The following is a 26,808-nucleotide window of genomic DNA, read 5'->3' on the forward strand; positions in this document are numbered from 1 at the left end:
ACCTTCCGGTTACTAGTCCAACGCTCTAACCACTAGGCTACGCTGCCGCCCCGTATATTATCCATGTATTCGTTAACCCACATAGTCTCGAACGGAGCTCATCCAGTTTATTCTCCAATGATTGCACATTGGCCAATAGAATGGATGGTAGAGGCGGGTTACCCACTCGCCAACAAATTCTCACAAGGCACTCTGGTCTCCGTCCCCTGTATTTCCTTCTTTTTTTCATGCAAATGAGTGGGACTTGTTGCCTTGTCTGGGAGCAAAATTATAGCATTTTGCATCAGACTCATTAAAGAAAATATCTTTGTCCAGTTCAAGGTGAGTAATCGCTGTTCTGATATCCAAAAGTTATTTTCGGTCAAAAGAGACGGTAGCATCAACATTATGTGCAAATTACAAGTTACAAACAATGGTGAAAAAACAAACATAATAGCACAATTCGTTAGGAACCCATAAAACGGCAGCCATCCCCTTCAGCGCAATTACAACCCATATATGGCTTTGTGTTTTAGATTATATTGTCCTGGTTAAAGGTGAATTCCTCTCCCAGTTCCTGGTGGAAAGCAGACTAAATCTTCTAGGACTTTGCCTCTGCTTAGCTCCATTCCGTTTATTTTTTTTATCCTGAAAAACTCTGTCGTCTTTAACATTCAGGGCAGGTGGGACAGAGCCTGTTTTTCATGTTATTTTGGCATTAATATGTGTCACACAAAAAATCATCTATATAATAAAGCTGCATACAAACTTGGTCTCTTTTTTGCTTTCTTGAGTAAGGCAGCTCCAAAATGCAGGTGTTTCAGCCTTGCACAGTGCTTTCTGTGGTGGAGGGGCAGCCAGCAGAAAATACAGAGTGTGTTCTCTAGTAGTTGCGCCATGATTGGCTCAGTGTTCTTTCACTCATGGGGACACTACGTCACCGCAAAATCTACGGGTAGAGCTCAAATTCAAGCCCCTTGGGTGCTGCCATAGAGTTACATTAGAAGTGCCCATCCAAAAAGATGGGTGGTGTCAAATCACGTTATATTGGACTGATCATGTCAACATCTTAGCTAAATCTTAGCTAGCAAGCATCATCATGAATCAAGTCGATAAAATACTGGCAAATCCTTTTCAAACGAAGAGAAAAATGAAGAGAAATTATAGATAAAACGTATCGGTGCTCATCGGCCATAAACATTACAGAAGTTCGCAAAGTCAACAATGAGCGTTTTGGACAGAATCAGTGGCTAACTGCAAGCATTGCAAAGCAATCATTAGCCTCCTATTCAGTGGAGCGGGTGTGTGATCCAAGTCTGGGTTTAAGGGTCTCTTTTACAAGCTTAAGAGGATAAACATTCAATATTGGCCATGCTGTCAATCCAGCATGACTTCTGCCACGCTCAAAACAGCTGGAAACTGAGAACTGGGAAATCTCCGACATCAGTGCGTTCAAGACAACTGGGAACTCTGAAAAAAACTAACTCCGTCTGGGAAAATACGTTTTGAACGGTCATCCGATTCGTTATTGAAGTCGGGAACTCAGGCCTCTTTCTTGAGCTTTGACCTGAAGGTCACTGACGTCATCACGATTTGACCTTGCTTTTTCCCCAGTTGTCTTGAAGGCATCATAAATCCAGAGAATGCCAAACTTTGACCACATTTGACCATGAAGGACCGCCGCGCCACCTTCCTGTTCAACTGAGCACAGCACAACAAGGTGAGTCCAAAAATGTATTGTATAATGCTGCAGAAATTATATAATATTGCAAGGGAGATTATACTGTATACTGTAGCTAAGAAAGTAATAAAGTGTATGTTGTGTAGTAAGCTGTTAGTAGCCAATGTGCCTCACCCTAATAATTTGTGACTGCCTTGATTCGGTCTTATGTAGCAAAATTTGAAATGGTGTTTATTACATTGTATAAAAGCAGAGACTCTGAGCTACAAAATGGTCAAAACTGCATTTGGGGAACAATGGGAAAGTAATTCTGCTTTGAAAGTTGATAAACTTGAAACCTCACTTTTGAGAAAATGGCATTTGAATGTTTTGGTACTTACTGGGGAGCTTTTCTTTGTCTACACCCATTCAGTATTGTTCACACCCTCTTAAGCTTTAGACCCACCCATCTCTTTAAGGGTTGATCTGAGCGTCTTAGCTACTTAACATTAGGAAATGACTAGCAAAGCAAAGAGATACAAATAATATCATACATGTAACGTTAGCTAGCGAGCCAGCCAACTAGCATTAGCTAGCTAGCCAACAGTACTCTAATTTGGAATGAAAACAACTTTTTCAAAATGAGAAACTTGTAATATCTGAAAATGTAGCTAACTAGACTATCTTACCCGTATACATCATGGATGGATGCCATTAGCCTGTCCGGTGCAGGTGTGTTCTCCATCTCCTTAGCTATCATACTCTAATTCCACTGATTTTAAAACGCGGTCCTCCAGAAAGTTGAGAGCAACTTATGCAGTTCTACTATGCGATACATTTTTTAAAAAGACACGTTAGACAGGATTACCTACCAATACTGACCAGCTCCAAGAGGCAGAAGCATGCTATTTGGCAGACCAATCCGAACTCATCAAATCAAATTTTATTGGTCATATACACATGGTTAGCAGATGTTAATGCGAGTGTAGCGATATGCTTGTGCTTCAAGTTCCGACAGTGCAGTAATATAATAAGTCATCTAACAATTCCCCAACAACCTAATACACATAAATCTAAAGGGGTGAATGAGAATATGTACATAAAAGTATATGGATGAGCAATGTCCGAGCGGCATAGGCAAGGTGCAGTAGATGGTATAAAATACAGTATATACATGTGATATGAGCAATGTAAGATGTGTTTCATTTCACCTTTATTTAACCAAATAGGCCAGTTGAAAACAAGTTCTCATTTACAACTGCGACCTGGCCAAGACAAAGCAAAACAGTGTGACAAAAACAAACAGAGTTATATATAATCAATAACACAATAGAAAGAAATATATGTAATGTGTGTGCAAATGTAGAAGAGGTAGTCAATAAATAGGCCTTAGAGGGGAAATAATTCCAATTTAGCATCAACACTGGAGTGATGGATGTGCAGATGAAGATGTGCAAGTAGAGATACTGGGGTGCAAAATAGCAAGAGGGTAAGAAATAATATGGGGGTGAGGTAGTTGTGTGTGCTATTTACAGATTGCCTGTGTACAGGTAAGCTGCTCTGACAGCTGATGCTTAAAGTTAGAGAGGAGATATAAAACTCCAGCTTCAGTGAATTTTGCAATTCGTTCCAGTGTTGGCAGCAGAGAACTGGAAGGAAAGGCGGCCAAAGTAAGTGTTGGCTTTGGGGATGGCCAGTGAAATATACCTGCTGGAGTGCATGCTACGGGTGGGTAGCATGCATGATGGTGACCAGTGAGCCGAGATAAGGCGGGACATTACCTAGCACATACTGTATGTAAACATGATTATTAATATTTAAACATTATTAAAGTGTTTAGAGTGACTAGTGATCAATTTATTAAAGTGTTCAGTGATTTGGGTCTCAATGTAGGCAGCAGCCTCTCTGAGAGTTAGTGATTGCTGTTTAGCATTCTGATGGCCTTGAGATAGAAGCTGTTTCTCAATCTCTCAGTCCTAGCTGTGATGCACCTGTACTGACCTCGCCTTCTGGATGGTAGCGGTGTGAAAAGGCAGTGGCTCGGGTGGTTGTAGTCCTTGATCTTTTTGGCCTTCCTTTGACATTGGGTGCCATAGATGTCCTGGAGGGCAGTTAGTTTGCCCCCGGTGATACATTGTGCAGACCGCACCACCCTCTGGAGAGCCTTATGGTTGAGGCCGGTGCAGTTGTCGCACCAGGCTGTGATACAGCCCGACAGGATGCTCTCGATTGTGCATCTGTAAAAGTTTGTCAGGGTTTTGGGTGACATGCCAAATTTCTTCAGCCTCCAGAGGTTGAAGAGGCGCTGTTGCACTTTCTTCACCACACGGTCTGTGTGGGTGGAACATTTCAGTGTCTGTGATGTGTACGCCCAGGAACTTAAAACTTTCCACCTTCTCCACTGCTGTCCCTTCGATGTGGATAGGAGGGTGTTCCCTCTGCTCTTTCCTGAAGTCCACGATCTTCTCCTTTGTTATGTTGACATTGAGTGAGAGGTTGTTTTCCTGACACCACACTCTGAGTGCCCTCACCTCCTCCCTGTAGGCCGTCTCGTCATTGTTGGTGATCAAGCCCACTACTCTTGTGTTGTCTGCAAACTTGATGATTGAGTTGGTGCCGTGCATGGCCATGTAGTCGTGGGTGAACAGGGAGTACAGCAGAGGGCTGAACACACACCCTTGTGGGGCCCCAGTGTTGAGGGTCAGCGAAGATGTTGTTTCCTACCACCACCTGGGGGCGGCCCGTCAAAGTCCAGGACCCAGTTGTACAGGGCGGGGTTGAGACCCAGGGATTCCAGCTTGATGATGAGCTTGGCGGGTACTATGGTGTTGAATGCTGAGCTGTAGTCAATGAACAACATTCTTACAGGTATTATTTTTGTCCAGATGGGATAGGGCAGTGTGCAGTGTGATGGCGATTGCGTCATCTGTGAACCTGTTGGGGCGGTATGCAAACTGAAGTGGGTCTAGGGTGGCCGGTAAGGTGGCGGTGATATGATCCTTGACTAGCCTCTCAAAGCACTTCATGATGACAGAAGTGAGTGCTACGGGGTGGTAGTCATTTCGTTCAGCTATCTTGGTCTTCTTGTGTACAGGAACAATAGTAGCCATCTTGAAGCATGTGGGACAACAGAATGGGATAGGGAGCGATTAAATATGTCCGTAAACACACCAGCCAGCTGGTCTGAACATGTTCTGAGCACGCGGCTAGGGATTCCGTCTGGGCCAGCAACCTTGTGAGGGTTTAAATGTTTTACTCATGTCAGCCACTGAGAAGGAGAGGGGGGGCCGCAGTCTTTGTTAGCGAGCCGTCACGGTGGCACTGCGTTTAGTTTGTCAGGAAGTGTGACGTCGGTGTCCGTGACGTGGCCGTTTTTGTTTTTGTAGTCTGTGATTTCCTGTAGACCCTGCCACATACGTCTCGTTTCTGAGGCATTGAATTGCGACACCACCTTGTCCCTGTACTGGCATTTCTCGTTTGTGGAGGGAATAACTACACTGTTAATATTCACCCATATTTCCAGACCTCTTTCCATGGTTAAATGGTTTTGTGCGAATGCCGCCATCCATCCACGGTTTCTGGTTAAGGTAGGTTTTAATAGTCGCTGTGGGTACAACATCTCCAATGCACTTATTTAGAAAACGCACTCACCGATTTAGCATATAGATCAATGTTGTTCTCTGAGGCTTACCGGAACATATTCCAATCCGTGTGATCAAAACAATCTTGAAGCGTGGCTTCCGATTGGTCAGACCAGCGCTGAGTGGTGCTCGTTACTGGTACATCCTGTTTGAGTTTCTGCATATAAGCCGGGACGAGCAAGATGGCGTCATGATCAGATCTGCAGAAGGGAGGGCAGGGAGGGCTTTGTATGCATCGTGGAAGTTAGAGTAGCAGTGGTCCCGTTTAGTATTAGCCCTACGTGTCGGGCAATCAATATGCTGATAGAATTTAGGTAGCATTGTTCTCAAATTTACTTTGTTAATATCCCCAGCTATGGGGGAGGGGGGTACACAGATATGACTATAACTGAGGAGAATTATCTTGGAAGGTAGAATGATTGTAAGGAATTCTAAGTCGGGTGAGCAGAAGGACTTGAGTTCCTGTATGTTGTTATGGTTACACCATGAGTTGTTAATCATAAATCATACACCCCTGCCTCAGTGTTTATCTCTGTCGGTGGATGCATGGAGAACCCCGGGGGCTGAACCGATTCCAACAACATATCCCGAGAGAGCCATGTTTCCGTAAAACAGAGAATGTAAACAATCTCCGATGTCTTTCTGGAAGACAACCCTTGCTCGAATTTCCTCTACCTTGTTGTCAAGAGACTGGACATTGGCAAGTAGTGTACTCAGGAGCGGTGGGCATGTGCCCATTTATGAAGCCTGACCAGAAGACCACTCGGTCTGCCCCTTCTGCATCAGCGTTGTTTTCGGTCAGCTGCTGGGATTAGATCCATTGTCTTGGGTGGTGGTCCGAAGAGAGGATCCACTTCAGGAAAGTCACATTTCTGGTCATAATGTTGGTAAGTTTAAGCTGCTCTTATATCCAATAGTTCTTCCCGGCTGTATGTAATAAGACTTAAGATTTCCTGGGTTAACAATGTAAGAAATAAAACATTAAAAAAACAAAATATTGCATAATTTCCTAAGAACGCAAAGCGAGGCGACCACCTCTGTCGGCGCCATCTTTGAACGTTTTTTTTTATTTTTCTCTGCATGTCCAGCCCACTCATTATCTCTGCCAATCATGGCTAGAGGGAAGGTTTGCTCCCTTTTTCTGTGGCTATAGGCTCGTAATTTAACAATTGTATTCATATTTACAGATGGCATACAATTATGTTATTCTTTCGTGCATAATTATGTTATTCTTTCGTGCATAAAGGCTCTCCTAACTGGTTTATGATTAATATTTATTTTAATCTACCAATTAGTGCTTTTTATTTATTTTTATTTTTTTACCTTTATTTAACCAGGCAAGTCAGTTAAGAACATATTCTTATGTTCAATGACAGCCTGGGAACAGTGGGTTAACTGCCTGTTCAGGGGCAGAACGACAGATTTGTACCTTGTCAGCTCGGGGGTTTGAACTCGCAACCTTCCGGTTACTAGTCCAACACTCTAACCACTAGGCTACGCTACGCTGCCGCCAGCAAGTGGGAGTGTTTAGGCTACGCTGTTGGCCAGCAAGTGGGAGTGTTTTCAGGGGTTGAATTAAATTAATTCAGAATGCACAAGGTAGCCACACCTGCAGAGCGAGTTACGCAACTGAATAAGGGCGCTGTACAATTGGGTTGGCCGGTGTAGCCGTCATTGTAAATAAGAATTTGTTTAGGCAAGTGACTTGCCTAGTTACATTGTAATGTCTGAATACCAAATAATGAGAAGTGCATTGGAAAGGCGTGCGTAGGAAATGGGTACATTTCCTTAGTCTGAATTGGCCCCATGTTGAACAGAGCTGTAGTAAATAGCTACATAGGTAGTATTATACCGTTCCCAGTAATACACCTTGGCTGCGTTTGAAATGGCACCCTATTCCCTACATAGTGCACAAAAATCTATGGTCCAAAGTAGTGCACTATCTAGTGAATAAGGTGCCTTTTCAGATGCAGCCCATCAGTTTCTTATTCATCCTCTTCCTCAACAGCCACTCATTTCCAGCCCGGTGTACTACCAGTACAACAGTCGCTGACTAGCCTCCATCATCATAATTAACTTTATCTTTCAAGTTAAATCTATATTGTTTATTTATTTTTTATCTTTATTTTCTGCAAATTAAAAACATATAGATGATACACCCTTCATCTGTCGTTTCATATTCCACAATTTTGCTGAAGCTATACATGCATTATTTCAATAAACTCTGCACTTTCTGAATTCAAAAATACACTGCTCAAAAAAATAAAGGGAACACAATGTAACTCCAAGTCAATCACACTTCTGTGAAATCAAAACTGTCCACTTAGGAAGCAACACTGATTGACAATAAATGTCACATGCTGTTGTGCAAATGGAATAGACAACAGGTGGAAATTATAGGAAATTAGCAAGACACCCCCAATAAAGGAGTGGTTCTGCAGGTGGGGACCACAGACCACTTTTCAGTTCCTATGCTTCCTGGCCGATGTTTTGGTCACGTTTGAATGCTGGCGGTGCTTTCACTCTAGTGGTAGCATGAGACTGAGTCTATACAACCCACACAAGTGGCTCAGGTAGAGCAGCTCATCCAGGATGGCACATCAATGCGAGCAGTGGCAAGAAGGTTTGCTGTGTCTGTCAGCGTAGTGTCCAGAGCATGGAGGCACTACCAGGAGACAGGCCAGTACATCAGGAGACGTGGAGGAGGCCGTAGGAGGGCAACAACCCAGCAGCAGGACCGCTACCATCACCTTTGTGCAAGGAGGAGCACTACTGCCAGAGCCCTGCAAAATGACCTCCAGCAGGCCACAAATGTGGCTGGAGTGTGTCAGCAGTTCCTGCAAGAGGAAGGCATTGATGCTATGGAGTGGCCCGCCCATTCCCCAGACCTGAATCCAATTGAGCATTTCTGGGACATCATGTCTCGCTCCATCCACCAAGGCCACGTTGCACCACAGACTGTCCAGGAGTTGACGGATGCTTTAGTCCAGGTCTGGGAGGAGATCCCTCAGGAGACCATCTGCCACCTCATCAGGAGCATGTCCAGGCGTTGTAGGGAGGTCATACAGGCACGTGGAGGTCACACACTACTGAGCCTCATTTTGACTTGTTTTAAGGACATTACATCAAAAAGTTGGATCAGCCTGTAGTGTGGTTTTCCACTTTAATTTTGAGTGTGACTCCAAATCCAGACCACCATGGGTTGATACATTTGATTTCCATTGATAATTTTTGTGTGATTTTGTTGTCAGCACTTTCAACTATGTAAAGAAAAAAGTATTTAATAAGAATATTTCATTCATTCAGATCTAGGATGTGTTATTTTAGTGTTCCCTTTATTTTTTTGAGCAGTGTATTTAACTATGCTAATGAGGGCTGTTCTACAATACATTTCTCTATAAACCTTAGGAATAGTAACTTATAAACCTTCTCTCAATTATATTTGAGTAGGGTGTAGAAGGTCCATGTATCCAATGATGTGATAATGGCAGTGATGATGTAGAACAGAGCAGCCTCATATAAACCAATCTCACTGAAAGACGTTCAAGGAAACCTTCGCACTGCGTGCGCGTGTGTCTCAGATGAATGGGAAGGTCGAAGCAACTATTTTTGACCTTGGTCCTGGTTGAGATCTGCATACCTTTTTTTCCCCAATACCTATTTTCCCACTCCCTTGTTTACGTACATCCTTTCCTTGAGATTAACTTCTTTATTTTATCAAATCACTGATTTTAACAAGTTCACTTTTTATTAAGACCACCAGACATACCTGCAGTTTCACATTTTTATTCATCTTGTTGTATTGAAATTCGTACTTTGGGTCGTTGGGACTTTTTCCAACTCAAAATCCATTATTTTCATGTAAATCCAACTGGCAGACAATTCCTATTGGTTTACCCAGGGTGCACGTGGCCTGTGGTTAGTCAACCCTCGCTCAAGTCCCACCCATTCATTTTAAACCTCCCCTAGACACTAATCTAGCATTTCCCCCCACCATAACAGTTAAGATTAGTGTGATTCATAAATGGTACCCAACTGCCTATGTAGTGCACCACTTTTAACCAGGACCCTTTGAGAGCTCATAGGGAGTGCTATGGGCCCTAGTTAAATAAAGGTTAAAAATGATTTTTTTTAAAGGGCATAGGGTGCTATTTGGGGGACACATCCATTACCGTTTTGACCACAAGCTACGGCAACCCAAGAGACAAACACCTTGTTCCTCTAAAAACAAGAGATTGATTAACAGATAAACCTGATAATGTATTGATCAACATTATTGATCCAACAAAGTTCAACATGATTGCTTCCATTCCTTCAGTACTGCGAGAGGCAATGGCACCCTATTCCCCATTGAGTACACTACTTTTGACCAGAGCACAGGTCAAAAGTAGTGCACTATAAAGGGAATAGGGTGCCATTTGAGACGCATCACAGGGAACGGCCTAGTTACAAACCAAACACCAATACCCTAACCCATGCACTCTGGTTCCCCATCACGTGACACCTCAAATGATGCACTTCTTTAGATCAGGACTCCAGGTTCTGATTAAAAGTAGGTCTATATTGCAGTGTTTGTACAGGCAGCCCAATTATGATATTTTTTTTCACTAATTGGTCTTTTGACCAATCAGAACAGCTCTGAAAAATATTTGATTGGAAAAGATCTGATGTGATTGGTCAAAAGACCAATTACTGGGAAAAAAATACCAGAATTCGGGTGACTGTGTAAACGCAGCCTATGGGGAATAAAACTTAAACTTTTTCACCCACAAGGAGGGAGTGAACAATGGTATAGGGCAGGGGTATTCAACTCTTACCATACGAGGGTCAGAGCCTGCTGGTTTTCTGTTCTACCTGATAATTAATTGCACTCACCTGGTGTCCCAGTTCTAAAATCAGTCCCTGATTAGAGGGAAAGATAAAAAATAAAATGCAGCGGAACTGGCTTCGAGGTCAAGACTTGAGTTTAAAGGGTGTAGGGGATAGGAAATATGAATAATTGGTTTGGAACCAGGCCCATGAGAAATAAAAACAGCTCTACACAGAGTGAGTCTGTATGATGATGATGTCATAACGGGAAATGAGACAGAAGAGTAATGTCATATTGTGACCAGAGGTACGTAGTTACAGAAATCTAGAACGGCCAACCGTGTCGTCCACGTTGGCTCCAGTCGTCGTTCGTTAACAATAATTACATTCGTAGTTGGATTCCAATTAGAATGGTAACGTTGTGGAACATTCTGGCACCAACAAGGCCGCCATGAAACGTATAAATGCAGATCTCAAAATGGCACCCTATTTTTACAAGGGTGCCATTTTACAAGGGTGCCATCTATAGTGGAACAGAGTATCATTTGCAATTCGCTTGTTGTATTCACATGGAACTTTTAGGTGCCAACATGGCAACCATGACAAGTAAAAAATAAAGTTGGAAAATCTCAAGAGTTTGCAATTTCTCTGTATATGTACGAAAAAGCACCCGTTTTCTTATGGAGTGCACTACTTTAGATCAGGGCCCACAACGTTAGGGCCCTGGGCCAACAATGGTAGGGCCCTGGGACCAGATTCACAAAACCTTAAATATAGATTTAAGAAGAAAAGTCTTAAGGAACAAAATGGTAGTTAAGAAGAAAGTTAAGCAAAGTTGCTATTCCTCAAAAAGGTTATTGGAAATGTTATTGCACATTTTCTCCTTAAGTAAAAAGTTGAAAATACATTTTATTGGAAATGTTCTTAATTCCAAGATAGCTAAAAAAAAATGTCAAAAAGCAATTGAACATGTTTATTTCACACAAACGTCATCTAAAAGTTTCAGTATTGATAATTTTAAACCCAAGTTTTAGAACAGTAATAAATATGCTAACATGATTGCCATTGTTTGCTAAATCGGTTGCCTTGCAACAAGCATCTTAAGAAGATTGAGAAGTTCATAAGAAAATCATTAAATCTTAAGATAATACACTTAAGAATAAAAACAAGCTAGTTTGTAAGTTTTTGCATTTAGAAATGTTTTGTGAATCTGGGCCCTGGTCAAAAGTAGTGCACTACATAAGGAATAGGGTACTATTTGGGATACATCCTCGAATGTAAATGCAGCAGCAGCGCCCTCTGTAGGGCTCTGTTGATACTGATACCCCGCCCCTGTCCTTTAGATGACAAGTTGAAACAAATAAAATACAAATCTTAAAGAAAAGAAGTCCCCCCACCCCCTTACAGGTTTCTACCTACACACCCTGGACCTGTGTGTGTTTTGCGGTCAAGGCCGCCAGAGTCTCTGCAAGGTTATGTGAGCGTGAATGTTCGTGCTCCATGGGGTTGAGGGGGACTCCTAGTATTTCACTCCCGGAACGAACTCCTTCGCATCAGGGTTCAAGTTGCTTTTCCTCTGCAGAGATAGATGGAGGGGGGAGGAGATTGAGGGACGGAGGAGTGGAGTGATTAAGGAGAGAGCGAGAAAGTGTGAGAACCCTCAAATTGTACAAACTAATTTACATTTTACAATGAGAAGACCATTGTTGTACAGAATATGGTGTGTATAAGTGAATGGGTTTTCCCTAATGTGTGTGTGTTCCATGCAGAAGCATCACCACAATGCATAATATAGTAAAGAATTTGGTAGTATGTCCAACAGGCCTCACAACCGCAGAGTGGTAATGCTGATGTCAACGTTGTGAACAGAGTGCCCCATGGTGGCGGTGGGGTTATGGTACGGGCAGGCATAAGCTACGGACAACAAACACAATTGCATATTATTGAGGGCAATTTGAATGCAGAGATACCATGACGAGTTCTTGAGGCCCATTGTCGTGCCATTTATCCGCCGCGATCACCTCATGTTTCAGCATGATAATGCATTGCTCCATGTCGCAAGGATCTGTACACAATTCCTGGAAGCTGAAAATGTCCCAGTTTTTCCATGGCCTGCATACTCAAACATGTCACTTATTAAACATGTTTGGGATGCTCAGAATCAACATGTACTACAGCGTGTTCCTGATCGAGGAGTGAGAAAACATTCCACAATCAACAGCCTGATCAACTATGTGAAGATGTCGCACTGCATGTGGTCACGTCAGATAAGTTCTCTGATCCACGCCCCTACCCTTTTTTAGTTTTTTTGTAAAAGGTATCTGTATTCCCGGTTATTTGAAATCCATAGACTAGGGCCTAATGAATATATTTCAATTGACTGATTTCCATATATAAACCGTTACTCTTTGAAAATGTTGCATATATTTTTGCAAAAGTATACATTTGTTCATATGAGTGGGAAGATGTATGTATACATACATACTTGAAGTCAGAAGTTTACATACACCTTAGCCAAATACATATAAACTCAGTTTTTCACAATTCCTGACATTTAATCCTAATAAAAATTCCCTGTCTTAGGTCAGTTAGGATCACCACTTTATTTTAAGAATGTGAAATGTCAGAATAATAGTACAGAGAATGATTTATTTCCGCTTTTATTTCTTTCATCACATTCCCAGTGGGTCAGAAGTCTACATACACTCAATTAGTATTTGGTAGCATTGCCTTTAAATTGTTTAACTTGGGTCAAATGTTTCAGGTAGCCTTCCACAAGCTTTTGGCTTGCAAGCCTTAAACATAAGGATGTCATTATGGCCAAACCGTTCTATTTTTGTTTCATCTGACCAGAGAACATTTCTCGAAAAAGTACAATCTTTGTCAACATGTGGAGTTGCACATTTTTATGGCGGTTTTGTAGCAGTGGCTTTTTCCTTGCTGAGCGGCCTTTCAGGTTCTATCGATATAAGACTTGTTTTAATGTGGATATAGATACATTTGTACCTGTTTCCTCCAGCAACTTCAAGGTCCTTTGCTGTTTTTTTTAGATTGATTAGCACTTTTCGCACCAAAGTACATTCAATAAAGCGACCATACTTGGAGGTCTACAATTTTTTTTCTGAGGTTTTGGCTGATTTCTTTTGTTTTTCCCATGATGTCAAACAAAGAGGCACTGAGTTCGAAGTAGGACTTGAAATATATCCACAGGTACACCTCCAATAGGATAATTGACATAATTTGTGTCAATCAGAAACTTCTAAAGCCATGACATCATTTTCTGGAATTTTCCAAGCTGTTTAAAGGCACAGTCAATTTAGTGTATGTAAACTTCTGGCCCACTGGAATTGTGATACAGTGAAATAATCTGTCTGTAAACAATTGTTGAAGAAAAGTACATGTCATGCACAAAATAGATGTCCTAACCAACTTGCCAAAACTATAATTTAACAAGAAATTTGTTTTAATGTATGTATTAATGTTTTAAGTATATGTAAACTTCTGACTTCAACTGTATGTGTGTGTGTATATCCATATATACACTTAGGTTGGAGTCATTGAAACTCTTTTCAACAACTTTACACATTTCTTGTTAACAAACTATAGTTTTGGCAGGTCGTTTAGGAAATCTACTTTGTTCATGACACAAGTAATTTTTCCAACAATTGTTTACCATCAGATTATGTCACTTATAATTCACTGTATCACAATTCCAGTGAGTCAGAAGTTTACATACACTAATTTGACTGTGGCTTTAAACAGCTTGGAAAATTCCATAAATGATGTCATGGCTTTAGAAGCTTCTGATTGACATCATTTGAAAGAATTAGAGGTGTACCTGTAGATGTATTTCAAGGCCCACCTTCAAACTCAGTGCCTCTTTGCTTGACATCACGGGAAATTCAAAATAAATCAGCTAAGACCTCAGAAAAAAATGGTAGACCTCCACAAGTCTGGTTCATCCTTGGGGCAATTTCCAAATGCCTGAAGGTACCACGTACGCAAGTATAAACACCATGGGACCACGCATCTGTCATACCGCTCAGGAAGGAGACGCATTCTGTCTTTAAGAGATGAACGTACTTTGGTGCGAAAAGTACAAATCAATCCCAGAACAGCAAAGGACCGTGTGAAGATGCTGGAGGAAATGGTTACAAAAGTATCTATAGCCAGAGTAAAACGTGTCCTATGTCAACATAACCTGAAAGGCTCATCAGCAAGGAAGAAAACACTGTTCCAAAACCGCCAAAAAAGCCAGACTACGGTTTGCAAATGTCCTCTAGTCTGATGAAACAAAAACAGAACTGTTTGGCCATAATAACCATTGTTATGTTTGGAGGAAAAAGGGGAGGCTTGCAAGCCGAAGACCACCATCCCAACCGTGAAGCAAGGGGGTGGCAACATCATGTTGTGGGGGTGCTTTGCTGCAGGAGGGACTGGTGCACTTCACAAAATACATTTGTATCACGAGGGAGGAAAATGTGGATATATTGAAGCAACATCTCAAGACATCAGTCAGGAAGTTCAAACTTGGTCGCAAATGGGTCTTCCAAATGGCATACTTCCAAAGTTGTGGCAAAATGTCTTAAGGACAACAAAGTCGAGGTATTGGAGTGGCCAACAAAGCCCTGACCTCAATCCTATATAAAGTTTGTGGGCAGACCTGAAAAAGCATGTGCGAGCAAGGAGTCCTCATTTACACCAGCTCTGTCAGGAGGAATGGGCCAGAATTCACCCGACTTATTGTGGGGAGCTTGTGGAAGGCTAACTGAAACGTTTGACCCAAGTTAAACAATTTAAAGGCAATGCTACCAAATACTAATTGAGTGTATGTAAACTTCTGACCCACTGGGAATGTGATGAAAGAAATAAAAGCTTAAATAAAGCATTCTCTACTATTATTCTGATATTTCGCATACTTAAAATAAAGTGGTGATCCTAACTGCCCTAAAACAGGGAATTTTTTGTAGGATTAAATGTCAGGAATTGTACAAATGTATTTGGCTAAGGTGTATGTAAACTTCTAACTTCAACTGTACATACACATACAAAATATCGATATGCATGTACATCTTACAGAAATTGGTTCAAATATCGCCAAAGTCAGAATATTGTAGCCTAGGCCTATATAAATATTTGCTCATAAGGGCAGACTTTTGTATGTAAATTCATTCATATGGTTATATAAAGGCTGAAGGCTAAAAACAGACTATACTATATCTATACTACAGGAGGGGGTTATATTGAATATTCCATCTGTAAACCAGTACTTAGTCGCACAGGGACGCTAAGTTGCATTTGGCTGTAAAGATCTGAATTTTGTCTTGCTGGAGTAACAGCTCTCCGCTGTAGCCCTTATAGCTGTCAGGGATGACGAGTTCAGAGAGGGATGTAGGTACAGGGGCCATGCCGATTAGTTATTTTGTAGATGCATCAACTTCATGTTTTTCCAGAGAGAGCATTTCTCCCCAAATAGACACAGGCCATCCATGTGTACCACGGTCCACAACTTGATTGGTTTCTTCCTGGGTTTCCAGGCTTTTCTCCTTCAGGATATTCACCTTTCGGATCTGAAGCCGAGCATTCTCTCGATAACCATCAGTGAGGATTAGGCAACTTTGGCATAGGAAAGCATCACACTCGGTGCACTTCCAAAAGGACATGTATGTATATACACAAAAGTATGTGGATACCCCTTCAAAGTGGATTCTGCAATTTCAGCAATACCGGTTGCTGACAAATGTATACAATCGAGCACACAGCCATGCAATCTCCATAGATAAACAATTGGCAGTACAATGACCTTACTGAAGTGCTCAGGGACTTCAAAACGTGGCACAGTCATAAGATGCCACCTTTCCAAAAAGTCAGTTCATGTCAAATTTCTGCCCTGCTGGAGCCGCTCCGGTCAACTGTTAGTGCTGTTATTGTGTAGTGGAAACGTCAAGGAGCAACAACAGCTCAGATGCAAAGTGGTAGACCACAACAAGCTCACAGAGGGCTGAAGTGCGTAAAAATAGTCTGTCCTCAGTCGCAACACTCACTGCTGAGTTCCAAACTTCCTCTGGAAGCAACGTCAGAGCAATAACTGTTTGTCTGTAGATTCATGAAAAATGGGTTTCCATGACCAATTAGCTGCACACAAGCCAAAGACTAAAATGCACAATGTCAAGCGTCGGCTGGAGTGGTGTAAAGCTCACCCCAATTGGACCCTAGAGCAGTGGAAACTCGTTCTCTGGAGTGATGAATCACGCTTCACCATCTGGCAGTCCGATGGACTATTCTGGGTTTGGCGGATGACAGGAGAACGCTACCTTCCCCAATGTATAGTGCCGAAAATAAAGTTTGGTGGAGGAGGAATGATGTGTGGGGCTGTTTTTCATGGTTCAGACTAGGCCCCTTAGCTCCCAGTGAAGGGAAATCTTTACGCTACAGCATACAATGACATTCTAGATGATTCTGTGCTTCCAACTTTGTGGCAACAGTCTGGGAAAAGCTCTTTCAGCATGACCATTCCCCCGTGCACAAAGCAAGGTCCATACAGAAATGGTTTGTCGAGATCGGTGTGGAAGAACTTGACTGGCCTGCACAAAGCCCTGATCTCAACCCCATCGAATACCTTTGGAACGCCGACTGCGAGCCAGGCCTACAGCCCACAATCAGTGCCCAACCTCCTTAAAGCTCTAGTAGCAGAATAGAAAGTGCCACAGCAATGTTCTACTGGCTTCCCAGAAGAGTAGAGGCTGTTATAGCAGCAAAAGGGGGACTAACACCATATTTAATGCCCAGGATTCTGAAATGGGATTTGACGAGCAGGTGTCCACATTCTTTTGGTCATGTTTGTCGGTGTTCGCCTTCATGCACCATCCATGCACAGAGGACAAATTCACATTCCATTGCTTGTTCTGACCTCTTCTAAGAATAATGAATGCTGAGGGTAGTAGTGCAAGTTCTTTGTAAGCACACTATTTGGATTATTAACATATGAACAACTTGCAATTCAATTGCTGGACTATTCAAAGCCATCTATCCAACCCTTCTACTCAGATCCGGCAGTTCAGAGGATAGTTTCAAAGGTAATCAACTAGGCCTAATTATTGTTCATTAGCAGCATACTTTAGTTTGTGTGCCTATTATTTAACATTTAAGTATGGCCTAGAGAAAAGTATTTTGGATGTCATGGGAATGTAACACATTCCCCCCAAAAATGTAGTTGTCCAAAATCGTGTGCATTAAAATAAGTGTTATTTGTATAATGGCAGTGTTTGCCTATCAATATAAAGCATTTATCTGTGAAATTAGACAATGAACTTGAACCCTGTTTCAACAAATAAAAGCTTTATTTCCTTGTAATTAATTTTATTACAATGTTAGTCTTGTGAATCTCTCATGCATATGTTTTGATTGAAAATGGGATCAATTGGAGAGATTGACAAATACCGATTTCAAAACAAATGGACTTACATTCTCATTACCAAGATATGAGGTAAGTATCAAAACATTTTTAAAAGATGCACTTGCCTTCAAAGTTGAACCTTGGATAGATCTTTAGTATAATAGCCATTAAGGTCAACTCAATAAGGGATTCTGTTCTTTTGAAATAGCCTAGATTTTCCGTATCATAATGAAACGACATAGGCCATTACAAAATCCATTTGACCTATGGGTCATTCTTGAGCTGCGGTAATATATTTTAGATATATACTTTTATTTGAAGAGAAAATGCATTTTCTGAACACCCCACAACGTTAAGTACATATTAAACCTTTAAGAAAACATATTCCCCAACTCCGGCATTAAAGCCCTTTTATTGTCAATTTGTGTCTGATATGGACGTTGTCTGAATATGATTATAAAAATATACTTGTTGTAAAAGCAACATTTACCTAATGCTCATGTGTCCCCCAAACCAAGTATTATAATATACAATTCATGTAAAACCTCAAATGTACTATATTAAACCCTGAAATACACATCATCAGCGAGCTCATCATATAAATAAAATGCTTTCAATTCAGAAAGAACTAATCTTCTTGACATTGTGCTTAACATTTCAGACTGAGCTCAGAAAACATTCAATTCATATTCTTCTTTGCCATTTTATTTACCAAATATTGTCATTTGACAGGGTTGAGACTAGGGTTGAAAACTGTGAAAGGGTTAGAGAGACATCGGTTTCCATATAAAATTAGTTTACTATCAAAATCCCTCCAAGATTTACCCCAAAACATTGCATTTCATTGTATGCAACCACGTAATAAGGACATTAGATATATTTATAATAATCTGGGTTTTATTAACCAAACTGCAGTAAATATCTAAACAAACAAAAACATCACGCATTAGGGTAATTAACATTCAACAGGTTATCAGAAAAGTTCAACGTGTCAACAAACTGTAGGAACATTTTCCAAGGGCGTTTAGAATGCTAGAACAGCTAACTAAAGCACTAGTGTCAGCATGACTATACTTCTCTGGAGCACCATATTAATTCATTCTTGGTTTTCTTCCTGAGTCTGGCCCACACATCTCTCCCTCAACGAGGCGGGATGTCACACGCTGTGGGGGTGGAATCGTCGACACCGGTGCCGCCGCTCATTGACTCTGTACCGGCAACCCCGGTGTATATATATCCCCGCTATTGTTATTTACTGCTGCTCTCTTTTTCTCACCTCTTTCTTTTTTAGGGGGGGGGCATTTTCTTAAACTGAATTGTTGGTTAAGGGCTTGAAAGTAAGCATTTCACTGTAAGGTCTACACTTGTTGTATTCAGCGCATGTGACAAATTTGATCAAGTCCTTCATCCAACTGACACCAGTGGATGACGACTTGAGAAGGCCAGACAAATCTGTTTGGTCCTACGCGATGCATACATTTCACTTATACACTCATTCCATCCGTGCCAAGGATGATGCCTGCCTGAATACAGGTTATCATATTTCACACCATTACCCAAGAAGACTTGGATTTCCCCACTGGATTTCATCTAGAGGTTGTGGATTTTCCTCATTGGCTGGCTGTTCTGGAGCAGCCAGGACCTTCTGCCTGAAATTTAAGTGATGTGTGTTAAAGCATGTACAGTTTAGGTCCTTCTTTGTTGAACAAAGGCAGCTGACATCACGAGACATCAGCTCACCAGGAGCAAGGATGATGACCTGATGTATTCTCAAGGTGGAGGGCAATGCTGTCAATGGGGCTTGGCATCATCTCCATCGCACATGCTCATTTCCTCTCCTTGCTTCTTGTGTATGCTGTTCCACTGTTTAGACAGGTCTCTCTCACTTAAATCACTGATCTTTATCTTGTTCCCTGCCTCAACCTTTCTTTTCCATCTCTGACGCGCTCTCTCAAGGTATTGTTCGCTTTTTTCTGAGTTAGCATTTTGACGTGCTTGACACTGCCTTTGTCTTTCTGCTGCTGATGTGGGCGCCGTCATTCCCTAGACATTTCAATGAATAATGTTAAAGCAAAGATTCTTACAATATATACACTATAATCCTTGAGTAAGGATCTAGAGCGACTTAAAAAGAACCGAAGTCTTGCCCAACTCTCCTACCACCAGGCTACATGCTTTAAAATAAAATTCACATGGAACATTCCAGCATGTTTCATAAGTGAATATAAACAATATGTATAATATTGAATAATTCATTTGTTTAGATGCAATATTCATAAATAACTCAACCCTGTTACAATGAAACGTGACCGGTTGAGTTTTTTTGATATTGATAGATTTATATTTCAACCCATGAAAATACACATTGATAAGTACTCGTTTTCCATCTTTATTTCATCTAACAGGGTTGAGTTGGTCAGCTCAACGATCCCCATCAGACATTAAAAAAACAGATAACATAATGTGATTACTTGCCTGTTTCTGTACCATTCAGTTGAAAAAGGTCACTTCCTGTTAATGATGGCCCATAAGGGTGGACTGACCATTATTGATGGAGTTTGGTTGGCGTGACAGGGTTGAGTGTAGACTGAGGGACAGTGCTAAAATTGTGTGATTTTAAATCAATAATCATGCATTTATTTGATTAAAAAAATACTTGAAACAAAATAAATGTTTGCATTAATGACAAAAAAGTTAATTATGTGCACATTTTAATATTAATTTCCCAGAGTAAAAATTAAGTGAACGCAATTCTTGACAATTCTTCATGTCAGTTAAAAAATATGATTTTAAATAAGTTTCAATTAATGCTATTTAGTTCAACTCATTTTACTGGATATTTCAATTTATATATAAAAACTCTTTAACATTTCATTTTGGTAACCCCAAATAAAATAAAAGTCAGAGGGACTGAAATATTACCCGAGCCCAAGAATGTCCACTATATTAAATTGAGTCAGACTTTAAAATGTAGGGGAAAAGGCAGACATTTTATATAAACATTGGATTTCTGTGGTCTGAATTTCATAATTTTTGTTTTCAATGTTTTCAGTTGGTAGGCCTCCAATGTGTTTCACCCCACTCTGAATGACTGCTCACTGATGTCAATACCAAAGCTGATAATTGTGACTGATTAAACTGGAATGATTGAATTGGAATGACGATGTCAGTGAGAACCCAGTATAGCCTCACACCCTATAATCATAAGCTATTGTTACTTAGTCTCTAAAAATCAATGTTTCCATTTCTAGTCATGAAACATCCAAAGGTCAGCTCCAAGAAATGTTTCCAGAATTACTTTTTTCTTCAAAACTGATCAAAATGCAGTATGCTATACACGGAGTGTACAACACATTAAGAACACCTGCTCTTTCAATGACAGCATTCACCTGGTCAGTCTGATCCATTATTGATCTATTGTTAAATCCACTTCCAAGCTGTGTAGATCAGTGATTCCCAAACAGTCCTCAGGAGCCCAGTGTGATAATTAGTTGATTATTTGAGTCAGCTGTGTAGTGATAGGGCAAAAACTAAAACCTGCACCCCTTGTGGTCCTCAGGACTGAGTTTGATGTAGCTGTAGGGGAGGAAAATGATTTTGAAAACCACATTGTGTGTGCCAAAGGGTGAATGGGCAAGACAAAATATTTAAGTTGAACAGGGTATATAGTACAAGGTGCCATGCGCACCAGTTTGAGTGTTTCAAAAACTGGAACGCTGATGGGTTTTTCCACAGTTACCTGTGTGTATCAAGAATGGTACACCACCCAAAGTACATTGAGCCAACTTGAGAACTGTGGGAAGCATTGGAGTCAAAATGGGCTAGTATGCCTGTGGAATGCTTTCGACACCTTGTAGGGTCCATGCCCCTAAGAAATTGAGGCTGTGCTGGGGGCAGAGGGTAGTGCATTAGGTGGTCCGAATGTTTAGATGTTTAGCGTAGATAATATTCTGCCCATATGAACACATTTATTTTAAGCAATATAAACAGCTATGCATGATTTAACGAAAAGCATTAAACAGAAACATTGTTTAACATACTTTAATAAAAGACTCCAATAGAGACAGGATATAAAGCTGAGGTAACATTTTATAACGCTACAAGGAAACTCAACACATCTTGGCGAAGTTGATTGCGTGAGGCGGGTCTGTGCGCTGCGTAGTACCTTCCACAGAAAACATAACATGCCGTGTGTGTTTGACGCTGTGCATGTGTTCAGCACTTCTCTTTACCGCCATATTGTCTGCGTTTCCCCCATTACCAACTGACATGCCTTTAAGCTGTTGTTGGATCTGGCTGACTGACATACACATATATAGATATATATTTGTTCCACGCTGTGTGTGTGTGTTCCATGCTCACCGCCATCTCCTCTGCGTTTCCTCTGTCATTGACTGACAAGCCGTTGAGCTGTTGCTGGAGCTGCCCCATCCCTGAGGGGAGGTCTCTGGCCGGGATGAACCAATCCTGGTCCTCCTCATCTAACATCTCCTGGAAACAACGCTCCAAGAACTCCTGCTCCAACAATTCCTCTTCAACCTAACAGTGACAAATGAGAGAGGGTTTTGTATCTACACTGGACAAAAATAAAAACATGCAACAATAAGATTTTACAGAGTTACAGTTCATAGAAAGGAAATCTGTCAATTTTTTTAACGTATTAAGCCCTAATATTTGGATTTCTAATAACTGAGAATACAGATATGCATCTGTTGGAGACAACCCTGATGAAAACAGCTCGTCTGTCGAAATGTTGGTTATTAGGTTAAATTATTGCATCTGAGCTCCTAGTGTGCGGCTCGGCTCGCCTTTTCTTTTTCACTTGGTCACAGATCCAGTACCTTTAAAAAAAAAATGAAAAAAGGTAGGGGCGTAGATAAGAAAACCAGTCAGTATCTTGTGTGACCACCATTTGCCTCATGCAGAATGACACATCTCCGTCACATAGAGTTGATCAGGCTGTTGATTGTGGCCTGTGGAATGTTGTCCCACGCCTCTTCAATGTCTGTGCAAAGTTGCTGGATATTGGTGGGAACTGGAACACGCTGCTGTACACGCCGAACCAGAGCATCAAAACATTATTCATGGGTGACATGTCTGGTGAATATGCAGGCCATGGAAGGACTAGGACATTTTCAGCTTCCAAGAATTGTGTACAGATCATTATGTTGAAGCATAAAGCGATGGCAGCAAGAAACTCGTCACAGTATCTCTGCGCATTCATATTTCCATCGATATGCAATAGTGTTCATTGTCAATCGCTTACGCATGCCCATACCAAACCCCACCACCACAAGGAACTCTGATTTGCTGATGTCAAAACTCACTCACACGACACCAGGCACGTCTACCATGTGCCCGGTACAGTTGAAATGGGATTTGTCTGTGAAGAGCACTTCTGGGTTCTTTTATTTCAGCTCACGAAACCAACACTTTATATGTTGCATTTCTCTTAAATATACAGTGGGGAGAACAAGTATTTGATAACCTGCAAAATCGGCAGTGTTTCATACTTAGAAATTACAGACCTCTACATGCTTTGTATCATAGGTACACTTCAACTGTGAGAGACGGAATCTAAAACAAAAATCCAGAAAATCACATGATTTTGAAGTAATTCATTTGCATTTTATTGCATGACATAAGTATTTGATACATCAGAAAAGCAGAACTTAATATTTGGTACAGAAACCCGTTTGCAATTACAGAGATCATACGTTTCCTGTAGTTCTTGACCAGGTTTGCACACACTGCAGCAGGGATTTTGGCCCACTCCTCCATACAGACTTTCTCCAGATCCTTCAGGTTTCGGGGCTGTCGCTGGGCAATACGGACTTTCAACTCTCTTCAAAGATTTTCTATTGGGTTCAGGTCTGGAGACTGGCTAGGCCACTCCAGGACCTTGAGATGCTTCTTACGGAGGCCACTCCTTAGTTGCCCTGGATGTGTGTTTCTTGTCGTTGTCATGCTGGAAAACCCAGCCACGACACATCTTCAATCAATGCTCTTACGGAGGGAAGGAGGTTGTTGGCCAAGATCTCGTGATACATGGCCCCATCCATCCTCCTCTCAATAGGGTGCAGATGTCCTGTCCCCTTTGCAGAAAAGCATCCCCAAAGAATGATGTTTCCACCTCCATGCTTCACGGTTGGGATGGTGTTCTTGGGGTTGTACTCATCCTTCTTCCACCAAACACGACGAGTGGAATTTAGACCAAAAAGCTATGTGTCTCATCAGACCACATGACCTTCTCCCATTCTCCCTCTGGATCATCCAGATGGTCATTGGCAAACTTCAGAAAGGCCTGGACATGCACTGGCTATGAGCAGGGCGACCTTGCATGCGCCGCAGGATTTTCACCCATGACGGCGTAGTGTGTTACTAATGGTTTTCTTTGAGACTGTGGTCCCAGCTCATTGACCAGGTCCTGCCGCGTAGTTCTGGGCTGATCCCTCACCTTCCTCATGATCATTGATGCCCCACGAGGTGAGATCTTGCATGGAGCCCCAGACAGGGGGTGATTGACCGTCATCTTGAACTTCTTCCATTTTCTAATAATTGCGCCAACAGTTGTTGCCTTCTCACCAAGCTGCTTGCCTACTGTCCTGTGGGCCATCCCAACATTGTGCAGGTCTACAATTGTATCCCTGATGTCCTTACATGGCTCCCTGGTCTTGGCCATAATGGAGAGGTTGGAGTCTGTTTGATTGAGTGTGGACAGGTGTCTTTTATACAGGTAACGAGTTCAAACAGGTGCAGTTAATACAGGCAATGAGTGGAGACCAGGAGGGCTTCTTAACCTCTTTCAGCTCCCCCCCTACTTTGTGCAATTTCCACCTGAAGACATACCCAAATCTAACAGCCTGTAGCACAGGCACAGAACCAAGGATATGCATATTCTTGGTACCATTTGAAAGAACACACTCTGAAGTTTGTGTAAATGTGAATGTAGAAGAATATAACACAATAGATCTGGTTTAGATAATACAATGGAAAAAAAAGTTTTTTTATATCATCTTTAAAATGAACAAGATAAAACAAACATTCAGATGAGGATGATTGGGACAATTGCAGTAAAAAAATATAAGAGGGCAACAGTACTTGTGCAAAATTTCAGAATGATAACTTCCAAAATGAGTGTGCTACATGACATTTATCATGAAGTCACCCAGGTGTCCCACACATTTTGAAACAAATAACTATATACAAAATACTAAAATGGTATTCTAACACCCCCCCCCAAAGAAAATTGGTAATTATTTACACACTTTCAATATTTGGAAGACCCTCAGTCCTCTATCAAATCAAAGTATATATAGCCCCAGCCTAAAACCCAAACAACAAGCAATGCAGGTGTGGAAGCACGGTGGCAAGGAAAAATTCCCTAGAAAGGAAAAAACCTAGGAAGAAACCAGGCTATGAGGGGTGGCCAGTCCTCTTCTGGCTGTGCCGGGTGGAGATCAGTGGTTGTAGAGGGTGCAACAGGACAGCACCTCAAGAGTAAAAATGAACAGTTTAGGGTTCCATAGCCGAAGGCAGAACAGTTGAAACAGCGGCAAGGCCAGGTGGACAGCAAGGAGTCATCATGCCAGGTAGTCCTGACGCATGGTCCTAGGGCTCAGGTCCTCAGAGAGAGAAAGAGAGAAAATGTTCAGTTACAGTGCCTTGCGAAAGTATTCGGCCCCCTTGAACTTTGCGACCTTTTGCCACATTTCAGGCTTCAAACAAAGATATAAAACTGTATTTTTTTGTGAAGAATCAACAACAAGTGGGACACAATTATGAAGTGTAACGACATTTATTCGATATTTCAAACTTTTTTAACAAATCAAAAACTGAAAAATTGGGCGTGCAAAAGTCAAAAATATTCCTCCACAATCGCTAAATGAAGCGTCCTACAACAATCTGTCTCACCTTCCCAATCAATGTATTCTAAAATTGTGTACAGCTGTATATCTAGACTTAGATTTAGCTTTCCCTGACTTAGTCGCCATAATGATTGATATATAAACAGCTGAATCTGCTCGTTCACCAAACAATGCACTGCGTAATATGCGTAGCTTCTTCCGTTATGAAACTTCAATAGCGAATGACTCACTTTACGCTGAAGCTTACTACATGGGTTGGTCTTGCAACACAAACATGGCGTATTGCCGTTTAGCTCAGCTCATTGGCCATCTACCCAGCTAGATTTCAAGACGATCAGTGGTGATTGGGTTAAAAGACAGTCTATCAACCAAACAGCGGGCAAATCATTGGTGCACAATGATGTCATGACTTGTCTTCAAATCGGTTTCTTTCGGTCAATACGTCCCGCAAAATGGCCCATTACGTTTGATTGTGTTACAAACAAACCAGTTGATTGCAGTGAAACCAAACATGACTGGAAAAATCACGTTCTGTGTGGGTTATTTACCTGGAATGTGTCGTTGAAAATGGAATGAGACGGAATTCACGACACAAGCGGTTCACAAAATGTTGTGTTAGGCTATAAAACAGATTTTATCAAACAAAAGATCATTCATTGTGTAACAATGAGCATTGGAATTGCAAACAGACAAAGATCGTCAAAGGTAAACTATTTATTTTAATGCAGTTTGTGATTGTTACGCCTGTGCTGGTTAAAAAAAAATATTTTTTAATGGGGCTCTATGCTCAGATAAATTGCATCGTATTCTTTCGCAGTAAATCCTTTTTTAAAATCTGACAACGCAGTTGGATTAGCAAGAGTCTAGGCTGTCGATACATGTGAGACACTTGTATGTTCATGAATGTTTAATATGACTATTTATGTAGCGATCATCGTATATTGTGGAATTTCAGCCCGCTAGCGGGTTCCGTGCGCAGAGAGGTTGAAGAAAAACTAACAGGTCTGTGAGAGCCGGAATTCTTACTGGTTGGTAGGTGATCAAATACTTACGTCATGCAATAAAATGCAAATGAATTACTTTTTTTTTTTTTTAAATCATACAATGCGAGTTTCTGGATTTTTGTTTTAGATTCCGTTTCTCGCAGTTGAAGTGTACCTATGATAAAACTGACAGACCTCTACATGCTTTGTAAGTAGGAAAACCTGCAAAATCAGCAGTGTATCAAATACTTGTTCTCCCCACTGTATATGGGGGGAGACTGAGAAGCAACGATCCAGGAACCCCTGCTCTGAATATTCCTCCAAGAGAGTTAATATGCAGTCAGTGACCTGTTTATTGGGTAACCCACCCTGTTCACGAAAATGGTTTGCTCCTACAGACAGTGAGTCATGTGGCCATGGATTGCTATATAAAAGCAGGCATTCAGTTGCTTTTTGATTGAACGTCAGAATG

General features: G+C 41.3%; 1 protein-coding gene across 7 annotated transcripts in view; it reads right to left on the reverse strand.

The window, feature by feature from the left end:
- Window positions 1–9,050: 9,050 nt before the first annotated feature.
- LOC118392238 (polyadenylate-binding protein-interacting protein 2B-like) overlaps window positions 9,051–26,808 on the reverse strand; it is a 28,899-nt gene continuing 11,141 nt past the window's right edge. For 3 of the 7 annotated variants that reach the window (XM_052460038.1, XM_052460037.1, XM_035784012.2), the window contains exons 3-4: window positions 21,848–22,024; window positions 19,141–19,528 (exon numbers count right to left, since the gene is read on the reverse strand). In XM_052460038.1, the coding sequence (XP_052315998.1) occupies window positions 19,277–19,528; window positions 21,848–22,024 (429 nt within the window). In that variant the 3' untranslated portion in view covers window positions 19,141–19,276. The other 4 variants (XM_035784013.2, XM_035784014.2, XM_035784015.2 and 1 more) reach the window with 4 other exon arrangements.

The sequence above is a fragment of the Oncorhynchus keta genome, chromosome 13 (genome assembly GCF_023373465.1).
Source record: "Oncorhynchus keta strain PuntledgeMale-10-30-2019 chromosome 13, Oket_V2, whole genome shotgun sequence".
Lineage (NCBI taxonomy): Eukaryota > Metazoa > Chordata > Actinopteri > Salmoniformes > Salmonidae > Oncorhynchus > Oncorhynchus keta.